This window comes from Diabrotica virgifera, chromosome 1, assembly GCF_917563875.1.
Source record: "Diabrotica virgifera virgifera chromosome 1, PGI_DIABVI_V3a".
NCBI classification, from domain to species: Eukaryota; Metazoa; Arthropoda; class Insecta; order Coleoptera; family Chrysomelidae; genus Diabrotica; species Diabrotica virgifera.
In genome coordinates this window covers 290,718,603-290,733,492 of record NC_065443.1, presented here as the reverse complement: position 1 = coordinate 290,733,492, position 14,890 = coordinate 290,718,603, and the positions used below count along the sequence as shown (strand labels likewise).

Sequence of the window (14,890 nt, the reverse complement as noted above, 5' to 3'; positions counted from 1 at the left end):
TCCCGAGCTCTATGAAAATGGCAATAGTGATACCACTTTATAAGGGAGGAGACTCAAAACAGCCAGGAAGTTATCGGCCAATATCTCTCTTAACAGCTATGTCAAAGATATTAGAATCATGTGTAAATCTTCAAATCGTAAACTTCTTGAATACAACTGGTGCCTGGTTTAATCGACAATATGGTTTCAGACATAATTCCAGCACAGTGTCAGCAGCTACCGATTTGATTACAGATATATATAGTAACTTAGACAAAGGATTAAGCTGTGTATTTGTATCACTAGATTTACAAAAAGCTTTTGATACAGTTAACCATGAGTTACTTATCTCAGTGCTTGAACAATATGGTATAACTGGTATGTCCTTAGTATGGCTCAGGGATTATTTGACTGGCAGAATACAAAAAGTGCTCTGTAATAATGTACTTAGTACAGCAGAAGACATCACATGTGGAGTTCCTCAAGGGTCTATATTGGGACCAACATTGTTCCTTATTTATATAAACTCCATCTCCAATCTGCCTTTAAAATCAACGCTATTTTTATATGCTGATGATACGGGACTCTTGTATGCTGACAAAGATCCCAAAAAGCTAGAATATGTTGTAGAAAAAGATCTGACAGATATAGATGACTGGCTCAGATACCACAAGCTCTCACTCAATATGAATAAATGTAGTTACACAATAATTTCAAATATTGAAGAACACAGAGAGTTACAGTTAAATTTTGGAAAATTCAAATTCGTTAAAAAAAATGTTACCAAATACCTTGGCTTACACATAGATAATCGACTAACATGGGAACAGCATATATTGAACACGTGTCAAAAAATAGCTCCAGCAGTGGGTATGCTTGGAAGAATTGCTAAATTTATAAGTATCCCACAGCGTAAAATGATCTATCACTCTTTAATAAATTCACATTTGTCATATCTAACTATTGTTTGGGGTAATACAAATCAAAAACAGCTACATCCTCTCATGGTGTTACAGAACAAGGCTGTGAAATATATATTTCAACTGTCAAGACTTCATCCAACTGACGACCTGTACTATCAGAGAGGAATTCTAAACATTGAGTCGCTATACATTTTACAAGTTTGTATATTCATTCATCAAATTAAGCTTTCTCAAACACTTACAAATATTACTCTAAGACGTATAGAAGATGTGCATGACCATAATACCAGACAGGGAGGTAGTTTTCAAACCGTAAGAATGCGAACTACTGGTGCACAAAGAAGTATATACTCAAGTGGTCTGATTTTGTATAATAAGTTACCCACAAAGATCAAAGACTGCAGGCTAGAAAGATTTAAAACTGAATTAAAAGAGTTACTTCTTACTAACTACTACAACAGATAGCTTTAATTGAATATAATTCTATAACAATTTAATAATAAATAATAATTTAATCATTTACTTTAATACAATTTCTTTAATGAATCTATATAGGAAAACTTAACCTTCAGTGTAAAGTAGTCTAAAAAGTTTTATGTTATGTAATCTGTTACCATTATATTTATGTTTATTATGTTACCACAAAACCAGCATAGCTACGGCTCTTGGTTTTTTAATGTATTTTTTTTTGTATATTGTTATTACGTATTTTAATAAATGGAATAAAAAAAAAAAAAAAAACTTATGATTATTGTATTTTAAAACATTGTGTTTTAGTTGTTAATACAAGCCCGATCGCCCGTACTATCAAGCGCTTCATTAACAATTAAAAACAATGTTTTAGAATACAACATGCCAAAAATTATTATAGGGAGTTAATAGATAAGATTTGAACTTGAATTTAAAGACTTCATAATTTCAAAAATTATATTTTTGACTTGTGGTTTTGAGACTTAAAATTGAAATTCGTTTTCTTTTTTCAGTTTTAAATTGTATATAACTAGAAAACTATGAAGTTTAGAGAAAAATTACAAAAGACCTTTTTTGTTCCCTATATTTGAAAGAACCTAAAATAATGTTTGCTCGTGCAAAAAAATTGATTTTCATAATTTATTTGGAATTTTTATTTTAAGAAAATGTAGCAATAACTCCGAGATTATGGCATTTACGTATAGGAAATATTACATGAAAAATAAATAGTATTTCTGCAAAAAGGCAAAAAATATACAGGTTGTCCCATTTGAAATAAGAAAGTTCAATAGATTTCCAGAAAAACGGAAGATCTGACAACAATGTAAATACCACTATATCACATGCATTGGAAGACCCCTACTCACTAAAATCTATAAAAATCGTGCAAGCCGTTTCCGAGATAATTGAGGCGTTCCATACATAAAACTCACTCTGTATAATAAAATTCAATATATCCACAAGGAAGAATTTCCTGTAGCTGGTTGTAAACCATTAATTACAAGTAAATTTAATGAAAAATTTGTCTTGGTAAAAGGTATATTTATTTAAAAAAAAAACCCTAAAATGGCTACAAATATTAAAACAAGACGTTTTCGCTCTGTAACAAGTGCATTATCAGTGTTACAAGAACATGGTGAGCCACCCAAAAATACTAAGGTTAAAACCTTTTAAAAATAAGACTAAATGCCTATATAAATGGATACATAATAAATTCCAAAGGATGGATATAATTCCTATGGATATGGCCTTAGGGCAACATATCATTCCCACATGTGGTACGTCAAGCCAGTTATCTTTCACCTTCAACATAATGACCTAATTAATTAATACCTTGTGATAAGAATGGGAGAGGATAGGCTACCAAAACGAGCACTGAATGCTAGAATGCAAGGAAAGAGACCGGTTGGGAAGCCACGAAAGCGCTGGGAAGACACAGTAAACAGCGACGCACAAGCCCTTTTAGGAGTCCGTGTATGGAGAAGAGCAGCCACAGACAGGCAAGGGTGGAGGCAAAAAATAAAGGAGGCCAAGGGTCAATTTGGGCTGTAGTGCTGTAGAAGAAGAAGAATTAATACCTAGTGTGGGAGTCATATGTTGCCTTAAGGCCATATCCATAGGAATTACAGGGTGTTAGTAAATAAGTATGAAAAATTTTAAGAGCTAATTTTACATGAAAAATTAATGCCAGTTTGCTCTATAAACATATGTCCGCAAATGCTTAGTTTCGGAGATACGGGGTGTTGAAATTTTTATTTCAAACTGCCAATTTATTTATTGCTCTAAGACCAGTTGAGCTATGAAAATGAAATTTGGTGAGTTTTAGGAGGTAGTTATTACGAATTTTATGACGTACAATTAAGAATTTTCTATTCATCATTGGCTCGCCTACGGGCAATGGTCTGAATTATTTTAAATAAAAAAATAGTACGCCACTGAGATATTTCGAATTAGAAATTATTTTTAAATTCCACGTCTAATTTATGATAAAAAACCTTTCTTGCCTTTTTTTCATATGATGCACCGTTTTTATGCAGAAAAATAAAACATCTTGGCACGTATTTCTCATTTCTTAATACATCATCAAGAACTATCCAATATAATAATACTAAACTAGAACAATAACAGAAAATATTACTAATACCATTTCAACTAGGTGCAAAGCTGCAAGAAACGTTTAAAATGATCTTCTTTGCAGGTAACAGAAGAATTTTATATTCATCATTGGCGCGCGTACGGGTAATGGTCTGAATTTTTTTAAGAAAAAAATAGTACGCCACTGAGATATGTCAAACTAAAAATAATTTTTGAATTCCTCGTTCAATTTACGACAAAAAATCTTTCTTGCTTTTTTTTCATATGCGGCGCCATTTTTATGCAAAAAAATTAAACATCTTAACGTTTACAAAGTATTTGAACTAAGTTTCTATGCATATGGAAACTACCTCAAATACTTGGTAAGCATTAAGATGTTTTATTTTTTTGTATAAAAACGGCACCTCGTATGAAAAAAAGGAAAGAAAGATTTTTTGTCGTAAATTGAACGAGGAATTCAAAAATGATTTTTAGTTTGACATATCTCAGTGGCGTACTATTTTTTTCTTAAAAAAATTCAGACCATTACCCGTACGCGCGCCAATGATGAATATAAAATTCTTCTGCTATCTGTAAAGGAGATCATTTTAAACATTTCTTGCAGCTTTGCACCTAGTTAAAATCTTATTAATAATATTTTCTGTTATTGTTCTAGTTTAGTATTATTATATTGGATAGTTCTTGATGATGTATTAAGAAATGAGAAGTACGTGCCAAGATTTTTTATTTTTCTGCATAAAAACGGTGCATCATATGAAAAAAAGGTAAGAAAGGTTTTTTATCATAAATTCGACGTGAAATTTAAAAATAATTTTTAATTCGAAATATCTCAGTGGCGTACTATTTTTTTCTTTAAAAAAATTCAGACCATTGCCCGTAGGCGCGCCAATGATGAATACAAAGTTCTAAATTGTATGTCAAAAAATTCGTAATAACTATCTCCTAAAACTCACCAAATTTCATTTTCATAGCTCAACTGGTTTTAGAACAATAAATAAATTGGCAGTTTGAAATAAAAATTTCAACACCCCGTATCTCCGAAACGAAGCATTTGCGGACATATGTTTATAAAGCAAACTGGTATTAATTTTTCATGAAAAATTAGCCTTTAAAATTGTTCATACTTATTTACTAACACCCTGTATATCCATCCTTTGGAATTTATTATGTATCCATTTATAGAAGACATTTAGTTTTAAAGGTTTTAACCTTAGAATTTTTGGGTGGCTCAGCATGTACTTGTAACACTGATGATGCTCTTGTTACAGAGCGAAAACGTTCTTCTTTAATATTTGTACCCCTTTTAGGGTTTTTTTTTAAATAAATAAACTTTTACATTAAAATTTTTCATTAAAAATTCAATATGTAAAATATAGAAATATGAAATACTTACTGGAGCAGACATAATTGACTCTAGAGCTTTTGATCCTTTAAAATTTTTCATACTTATTTACTAACACCCTGTATATCCATCCTTTGGAATTTATTATGTATCCATTTATAGAAGACATTTAGTTTTAAAGGTTTTAACCTTAGAATTTTTGGGTGGCTCAGCATGTACTTGTAACACTGATGATGCTCTTGTTACAGAGCGAAAACGTTCTTCTTTAATATTTGTACCCCTTTTAGGGTTTTTTTTAAATAAATAAACTTTTACATTAAAATTTTTCATTAAAAATTCAATATGTAAAATATAGAAATATGAAATACTTACTGGAGCAGACATAATTGACTCTAGAGCTTTTGATATCACTATCTCAGTTGCTTGTGCATTTGGTAAAGTAATCTTGTCGTTAATATGCGTTAGATTTTTAGATTTTGATAAGCAAGTTCGGCATACTTCTTTAATATTTCTCAAATCTATAATGTACCTTGAGTGCATATCTGGCAACAAAGAGAATAATGTTAAATTTTAATATTAATTTGGTGAAAAAAATGTAAAGATAAATGTGAAGAAGACCAGGATGAAACACAAAGGAAAGACGTCTTTGCTGTATTTATTGACTATGAAAAAACCTTTGAATGAGTACAGCATCACAAATTAATTAATATATTAAAGGATACACAAACAGTGATAGCTTGCATAAATGGAAAATCAACAGAAATATGTAAAATACAAAGAGGTGTTAGATTGGGTTGTATACTGCCCCCACTGTTGTTCATATTCAGATAGAATATTTAAAAAAGCGCTGCATAATTTGGAATGTGGCGTGAAAGTTAATGGAATTCTGATAATACAATCAGATATGAAGACGATACAGTTACTTTAAGTGATGACAAATTGATTACAATGACTTTTAAAACCATTGTCACAGTGGGAAGAGAGTTTGGTCTAAACATAAACTGTTCAAAAACAAAACACATGGTGTTAAGCCGTTTGGCACATGGTTATATGTTGATGGTCATATAATGGACCTAAAAAGACCATGTATAATAAAAAGACCATGGACAGCTATGCTGACAGTCCTTAAGATACCAGTCCTGCTCGCGAGCTGCTTGATAACATCAAATGTAGAAAGATGGCCAGGTATTTTGGACAGGTAGTAAGGGGAGATCGATATAATATTCTTCAACTTATTGATGGGTAAAATGGAAGGATGCAAAGGAATTGGTAGAAAACAGGCCTCTTGGTTTAAGAATATCAGGGAGTGGACATGAATAAAGAAAGCAGAGCAATTATTTAGAATAGATCGGGACAGAGACAGTTTTGCCATGTTAATCGCCAACGTCAAGGGGACTTGATAGGGCACGTTAAGAAGGTAAAAAAAAAACAGTAGTAGATTACTACAAAAACTTAAAAAAAACCCATTCAGCCCTATTCTGTAACTTTTAACAAATCGAATAGAAATGACCAAGTCGAATCGTAATTACCTGAAATCGGAATGTTTGATATCTATCGCGTCATTTTCGTGTTTGGATTGGCATTCTGTAACTCACATCGAAATAAAGGTAAATCGAAATCGGCAATTTCTATTTCACGTGGTCAGGAGGGGGTGGCAACCCCGCATTGTCAAGCGAAATTAGTGTTCTGTGGCCTGCTTGTTACTGGTTCTAAATTTGAAATACGACACCGTTGCCATATCTTCAATTTTTCATACTATCACATTACATACAGTTTTGAAAAGTAAACAACAAAATATTAAAAAAAATGAATAACCATTTCCAATTTCGTTGCAAAACGAAAATACAGCCGAACCATATTCCAGTCCAATCAGAGAGTGCTGCAAGCACCTCTACCGGTTTCGAAACTTATTAGTCTCTCATCAGGAGGCACATATGCTGCTCTCCCTGATCCAACCAAAACAAACCCCAGCGTGCAGTCCCGAATTGCAACGAACGAAATGGCATAGATGCCCTAGCGGCAACTGCTAGCAAAAGACTAAGTTTTCACTCTAATGGCATATAACATATCCCACCAGAATGAAAACAATGGGAACCTTCTCTGGTTACACCTCCGAGGCTTCTACAATTTGCAAGCCATACGGATGCTGAGACTAAGGAAGATGAGGGAATTCTACAATTTACAATTCACGTCACATCTGCTCAGCGCGGTAAAGTTCCAACGAGACTGGTTCCCTTCATACTCCACACAGAGTAAATGTAAATAAAAAATGAATAACCATTTTCAATTTCGTTGCAAAACGAAAATACAGCCGAACCATATTCCAGTCCAATCAGAGAGTGCTGCAAGCACCTCTACCGGTTTCGAAACTTATTAGTCTCTCATCAGGAGGCACATATGCTGCTCTCCCTGATCCAACCAAAACAAACCCCAGCGTGCAGTCCCGAATTGCAACGAACGAAATGGCATAGATGCCCTAGCGGCAACTGCTAGCAAAAGACTAAGTTTTCACTCTAATGGCATATAACATATCCCACCAGAATGAAAACAATGGGAACCTTCTCTGGTTACACCTCCGAGGCTTCTACAATTTGCAAGCCATACGGATGCTGAGACTAAGGAAGATGAGGGAATTCTGAGCTGAGACTAAGGGGATCAGGGAGAGCAGCATATGTGCCTCCTGAGGAGAGACTAATAAGTTTCGAAACCGGTACAGGTGCTTGCAGCACTCTCTGATTGGACTGGAATATGGTTCGGCTGTATTTTCGTTTTGCAACGAAATTGAAAATGGTTATTCATTTTTGATTTACATTTACTCTGTGTGGAGTATGAAGGGAACCAGTCTCGTTGGAACTTTACCGCGCTGAGCAGATGTGACGTGAATTGTAAATTGTAGAATTCCCTCATCTTCCTTAGTCTCAGCATCCGTATGGCTTGCAAATTGTAGAAGCCTCGGAGGTGTAACCAGAGAAGGTTCCCATTGTTTTCATTCTGGTGGGATATGTTATATGCCATTAGAGTGAAAACTTAGTCTTTTGCTAGCAGTTGCCGCTAGGGCATCTATGCCATTTCGTTCGTTGCAATTCGGGACTGCACGCTGGGGTTTGTTTTGGTTGGATCAGGGAGAGCAGCATATGTGCCTCCTGATGAGAGACTAATAAGTTTCGAAACCGGTAGAGGTGCTTGCAGCACTCTCTGATTGGACTGGAATATGGTTCGGCTGTATTTTCGTTTTGCAACGAAATTGAAAATGGTTATTCATTTTTGATTTACATTTACTCTGTGTGGAGTATGAAGGGAACCAGTCTCGTTGGAACTTTACCGCGCTGAGCAGATGTGACGTGAATTGTAAATTGTAGAATTCCCTCATCTTCCTTAGTCTCAGCATCCGTATGGCTTGCAAATTGTAGAAGCCTCGGAGGTGTAACCAGAGAAGGTTCCCATTGTTTTCATTCTGGTGGGATATGTTATAAGCCATTAGAGTGAAAACTTAGTCTTTTGCTAGCAGTTGCCGCTAGGGCATCTATGCCATTTCGTTCGTTGCAATTCGGGACTGCACGCTGGGGTTTGTTTTGGTTGGATCAGGGAGAGCAGCATATGTGCCTCCTGATGAGAGACTAATAAGTTTCGAAACCGGTAGAGGTGCTTGCAGCACTCTCTGATTGGACTGGAATATGGTTCGGCTGTATTTTCGTTTTGCAACGAAATTGAAAATGGTTATTCATTTTTGATTTACATTTACTCTGTGTGGAGTATGAAGGGAACCAGTCTCGTTGGAACTTTACCGCGCTGAGCAGATGTGACGTGAATTGTAAATTGTAGAATTCCCTCATCTTCCTTAGTCTCAGCATCCGTATGGCTTGCAAATTGTAGAAGCCTCGGAGGTGTAACCAGAGAAGGTTCCCATTGTTTTCATTCTGGTGGGATATGTTATATGCCATTAGAGTGAAAACTTAGTCTTTTAACAAAATATTAGTGTAAATATTCTACACAAAAAGCTCAAAAGATGATAAATGGTTTTAAATCAAAGTTAATTAAAATTGTTATAAAAAAGAAGATCAACTGATAAATAAAAAAGATAAATGAAGATAAGATGTATGATTAAAATATTACTAATAATATACAATCTTAAGATTTGATTCCAGCTAAAATAACTGATAAACAACTTTTCCCAAAAATGGCGTCTTTTCTATAATTATTTTCTTTTCTATAAGCGTTGATTGATAAAAATACAAGTAAACTGGTATAATATATTATTTATCAATCTACAAGTCTATATCATTTTAAACGGTCTTGTACAATCATTATGCCATTGATTGAAATTGTACAAGAAATATACAAAATATGAATGGCAACACTGTGAACTGTGACTGGCAAACATTCGGATTCAGCATTCAGGCCAGAGAAAATGGGGTTAGGTTCAATGCATACTCGTACATGACTAAATTAAATATACAATTTCCTAAGTAGATAACACCACAGACTAAAAAATTAAACAGATACAAAAGGTAAAGATACTGTAAATAAGTAGTAATAAACTATTTTTAGTAGATATAAAATATAAACGTCAAAACAAAATAGAATGCGCTACAATTCCGATTATCAAAATCTAATTTCGACAGGGTAATTGTTGTCGAAGTCATTTCTTTTCACTATTCCGAGGGAGTTATGGAATACCGATTTTACCTATTTCTATTCGACTTAGCCACTTCTATTCGATTTTCCTTACTTCTATCATCGAAATGAGTTACAGAATAGGCATGACTAACACAAGTAAAAATAATAAAATTCTTCTCAAAACAGCAGAATTCTTAAATTTACTTACTTGTTCCTGTATTATTTGTTAGAGATGGTAAGCTAGCAGGCTGTTTCTGTAATTCCTTTAACTTCTCCTTAAGATTATTATTTTCCTCGCTCAATTCGCTCAATGATTCCTTTAACTTCTCCTTAAGATTATTATTTTCCTCGCTCAATCTATTACAACATTCTTCTAGAGCATCAACTCTAATTATTGGTATACTTAGATCTTTTAGCATCACAGATTTCAAAGGTTGAGGTTGATGAGATCTAGGTTTTGGTGTTTTTGAATTATCCCGTTTAAGTATGGATATTAGAGGTTCAAAAGATCTAGGCTCTGGTGTTTTTGGTCCAATCCCAATCTTTTTATTTGAATTATCCCGTTTAAGTATGGAAGGTCGATGTTTATAAGATCTAGACTCTGATGTTTTTGGTTCAATCCCAATCTTTTTATTTGAATTATCCCGTTTAAGTATGGAAGGTCGATGTTTATAAGATCTAGACTCTGGTGTTTTCGGTTCAATCCCAATCTTTTTATTTGAATTATCCCGTTTGAGTATGGATATTAGAGGTTCAAAAGATCTAGGTTCTGGTGCTTTTGGTTCAAAAGATCTAGGCTCTGGTGTGTTTGGTTCAATCTCAATCTCGATATTTGAATTCTCCCGTGTAAGTGTCGATATGAGGCTTAAGTTTTTTTCGACTTCATGATCCTCAACTGTTTCATCTAAAAAATAATATTCTTTGAGTAAGAATAAGATAAGATAAATCCGTTAAATTTGAAAACACATGTATAAAGGAAAATATTGTACCGGGTGTCCCAATACGAATGGCTGTCGGCCATATCTCAGGAACCGTTTATAGTACAGCTTTGAGAAAAAAATATTTATAACAAAAGATGCCTCGGGAAAAGCCTGGAAATGATTTTCATAATTGTAGGTCCACCGCTAGAGGGCGTAATTGAATATCAAAAATTAAAAAATCAAAATTTTACAAAATTTGCCTAATGAAAGGGCACTGCAAATTCAATTATCGTATTCTTCATAAAATTCTGCGCATATTTGATTTCACAAGTTTAAGTCTACCCTTATAAATAAGAGGTGGGGGTGAGTGGGAACCTTGTTATAAAAAAATGGCTGTAACTCCGGTTCTGCTAAATCGAATTTTGCAAACTTGGTCTTGTTGAAAACAGCTCTTTTTCTTCAATGTAACTGTCTTATTTTCGAAATAGCCTAATAAGTAATATGCAAGTTAGGAGGCGTTATTTAATTATTTTCAGAAATCTAGTTTTCTTTGGAAAATATTAAATACAAGTATGCATTTTTAATCATGAATTACCAAATTAGACCAAATTAGCAACATAATACCGAAAACCGCATGTCGATACTTTTTTTCTATCTCGAGATATCTTAAGAAATGTGTAAGTTTTAAACATAACTGTTACTGTCACCGGTAAACGAGGTTAAAGAAAAGTAGTGTGCTATGGAAAAAACAAATAAACATTTTCCAGATGTAAACGTATATAATTAATTAAAACAACAATAAGACAAACAACACTATAAAATATAACAAAGAAATAAAAGCAACTACTTACTTAGTCTTAGTGACTGCCTAAATGTTCAAATTGTTGCCCATCATTTTCGATGCAAGCATTTACTTTTTCAAGAACAGATTGAATAACAACAGATTTAACTGTTTTAGACTTTTATTTATGAGGACGGATTAAAGACCTTATTTTTGCCGCTAGGCCCACTACTCGAGAAAACATGATCTAGAATGTAGAGAAACGCCATTCAAAGCATTGTGAAAGCAGAAATTGAGACTGCTGTTCAATATACTCTTGAAAGAGTAAGTGCTTGCATCGAAAATGATGGGTAACAATTTGAACATTTAGGTCGTCACTAAGTAAGTAGTTGCTTTTATTTCTTTGTTATATTTTATAGTGTTGTTTGTCTAATTGTTGTTTTAATTAATTATATACGTTTACATCTGGAAAATGTTTCTTTGTTTTTTCCATAGCACACTACTTTTCCTTAACTTCGTTTACCGATGACATTAACAGTTGTTTAAAATTTACATGTTTCTGAAGATATCTCGCGATAGAAAAAAGGTATCGACATGCGGTTTTCGGTATTATGTTGCTAATTTGGTCTAATTTTGTAATACAGGATTAAAAATGCATACTTGTATTTAATATTTTCCAAAGAAAACTAGATTTCTGAAAATAATTAAATAACGCCTCCTAGCTTGCATATTACTTATTAGGCTATTTCGAAAATAAGACAGTTACATTGACGAAAAAGAGCTGAATTCAACAAGAATAAGTATGCAAAATTCGACTTAGCAGAACCGGACTTACAACCATTTTTTCATAAGAAGGTTTCCACTCACCCCCACCTCGTATTTGCAAAAGTAGACTTAAACTTGTGAAATCAAATATGCCCAGAATTTTATGAAGAATACGGTAATTGGATTTGCAGTGCCCTTTCATTAGGCAAATTTTGTAAAATTTTGATTTTTTAATTTTTGATATTCAATTACGCCCTCTAGTGGTGGACTTACAATTATGAAAATAATTTTCAGGCCCTTCCCGAGGCAACTTTTGTTATAAATATTTTTTTCTCAAAGCTGTACTATAAACGGTTCCTGAGATATGGCCGAGAGACATTCTTATTGGGACACCCGGTACATTGCATTTCATTATTTTTAAAAGCGATTGAAAGTTTAATACATTTGATACTTCATTTTCATTTAAAGTCAATCTAAAACAAAGGACCATGTTACCATGTTCTGAGATGAGACCAAAAACCTATAGAACATGTTAAGTAGTACATACAGTGCTAGTCAAAAGTCCGTACCCCCCTCGTATCTTTTGAACGGTTAGACCTATAATAGTGAAATTTGCAGGGAGGAAATAAACGGACGTAAGCTTCTTAACTAGTTATGACAGGTGACGTAATTATGACAGATGACTTTACAGCGCCACTGTGACAGATAATTTTAAATCGGACCTTATGGCAAGTGATACCTTGTTTAAAAGGTATTGAAAATACCTATTCAGTCATACTAGTTTTGTTTGAGTTTAAGCTAATTTTGATGAATAAATGAAGTAAATATAAAATTGTAGTCTCGCATTTAATTAATAAAAATTCAAAATTCCGCATATGATTACTTGTCAAAAAGGTTGATGTTGACGTAAAAACTACTAGAGAATTGAAAAACGTTAACTTTTTAGACAAAAAAACCATAGGAGGACATTTTAATTTTTATTAATTAAATGCGAAACTACAATATTATATTTATTTAGTTTATTCACCAAAATCAAAATCAACTAAAACCCAAAAAAATTAGTATGACTGAATAGGTATCCTTAATACCTTTCAAACGAGGTATCACTTGCCAAAAGGTCACATTTAAAATTATCGGTCACAGTGGTTCTGTAACGTCATCTGTCACTATTACGTCACCTGTCATGACTAGTTAAGAAGCTTACGTCCGTTTATTTCCTCCCTCCAAATTTCACCATTATAGGTATAACCGTTCAAAAGATACGAGGGGGGGTACAGACTTTTGACTAGCACTGTATATTTGGGTTGCAAACCTTATAAAAACTGGGATAGTACACAATAAAATTAGAATACTGCAGACATAAAGAAAACAGTCCACCTCTATATTTGGCAGTAGTTATTACATTTTAAGGAAATGCCGAAACAGGTCTATTTTTATTTTTAAATTACAATTTTTTAAAATATATTTCATATTAGTGAGATCATCCATCTGAGCGTAATGACATAATCGATGAAAGGTTTATACATGAAAAAATTATTAAAAAACTATTCTACAATGGCACAAAATAGACTAGCATTTCTCTTGATTATTGTTATTCTTTAGAATGATGTGCTTGAAAAATTGGAATTTGAAGTAGTTTTGCTTCTACGAAACTCAGAAAAGATGCATTATAAATTAGGCTTCGAAAACTCAAACTAAATTTACTACAATTTAGACCTTGCAAAATTATGTAATAAATAAAATATATTAAATATTTTATTTAGCCACAGCTTAACATTTTCTGTCATTATTAACTTTTATATTTTCTAATTAAAATAAAATGTTTATGTATTAAAATTCAAACAAAACTTTCGTAACTTTTCTAGATTTTATTTATTAGACTCCAAATTCAGTTGTAGTTGTTTTAAAATACCTTGCAATATCTTTTGTTTTAATAATTTAACTCTTTTCGGCACACCAGATTGAAATTTGAGCCACCAAATTTTTGCTACATGTTGTTTTGTGCTACAGTGGTCAACAAATTGGACCCCTTACTAATCTACTTTTGTCAAGTTACACCTATGCAAGAGGTTTGTGTTACTTATTCCCTCTGTCTCTATTAAGTATAGTCATTAATTTGTAAAATTCCCACGGTTTAGTTATCAGCCAAACGCAAATGGTCATAATCCGTTCACTAAACTCAGACACAACTGGCTAGTGATTTTAGTAGGTAATTTTTTTGTTTTTTGCCAATTGTGGCAAAATTACTAACTATTTAGTAATTATTATCCATTTAATAATTATTTTTTTGCCAATTTTAGCAAATTGGCAAAATTACTTACTAAAATCATTGGCCAGTTGTGTCTGAGGTTAGCGAACTGACTATACCAGTTGTTTCTTGAAAAAGGAGGTCATTTTAAACATGCAATTGAATGTTTCTGTGCCACAAGGGTCTAGAAAATCTCATGCCACAAAGAGTTAAGCAACATCTGTAAATATGGGCCATTCCACAGACATACGCCTGTTTTGGATTATTTCGACAACTAATATTTTACTGTGCAACACTTTACCTAGTGCCGGTACTGATCCAAAACAGGCGTATGTTCGTGGAATAGGGTATACACAGTTTTTTGACTATTTCTTTGTTTTATTTCTTCAAACAACACGTTCTACAAAATGAAACAAAAATTTAAGTTTAGGTCTGCAAAATGTCCCTTAATATGTATCTAAGAAATATTGCTCAGAGATGGAGGGGTTATCTGAGATCTTGGAGGGAGAAGGCGGAGGTTTCTTAAGGGGCCTCAAGATTTTTAATCCAGGACTGTTTGTTTATGGTAAACTGCAAATTCAAAAGGTGGGCCAACTGAAATGGAAAGGGGCTTGCATACCATGATTCACTTGAAGTAAAATATTTTTTATTAATTACAAATCACAGTTACTTACTATCTGTTACATTTGCCTTTGCACACAATGTTGAAATACTTCTGGGATGTACATTAGAAGAGGAATCATCTAAAAT

At 33.2% G+C, this 14,890-nt stretch overlaps 1 protein-coding gene across 4 annotated transcripts in view; it reads right to left on the bottom strand.

Moving 5' to 3' along the window:
• The window catches only part of LOC114329750 (zinc finger protein 697), a 63,913-nt gene that overhangs the window by 36,474 nt on the left and 12,549 nt on the right, over positions 1-14,890 (bottom strand). For 2 of the 4 annotated variants that reach the window (XM_028278946.2, XM_028278947.2), the window contains 3 exons: positions 14,815-14,883; positions 9,635-10,330; positions 5,182-5,351 (listed from right to left, as the gene is read on the bottom strand). In XM_028278946.2, the coding sequence (XP_028134747.1) occupies positions 5,182-5,351; positions 9,635-10,330; positions 14,815-14,883 (935 nt within the window). The remainder of the gene's footprint in view (positions 1-5,181; positions 5,352-9,634; positions 10,331-14,814; positions 14,884-14,890) is intronic. The other 2 variants (XM_028278950.2, XM_028278949.2) reach the window with 1 other exon arrangement.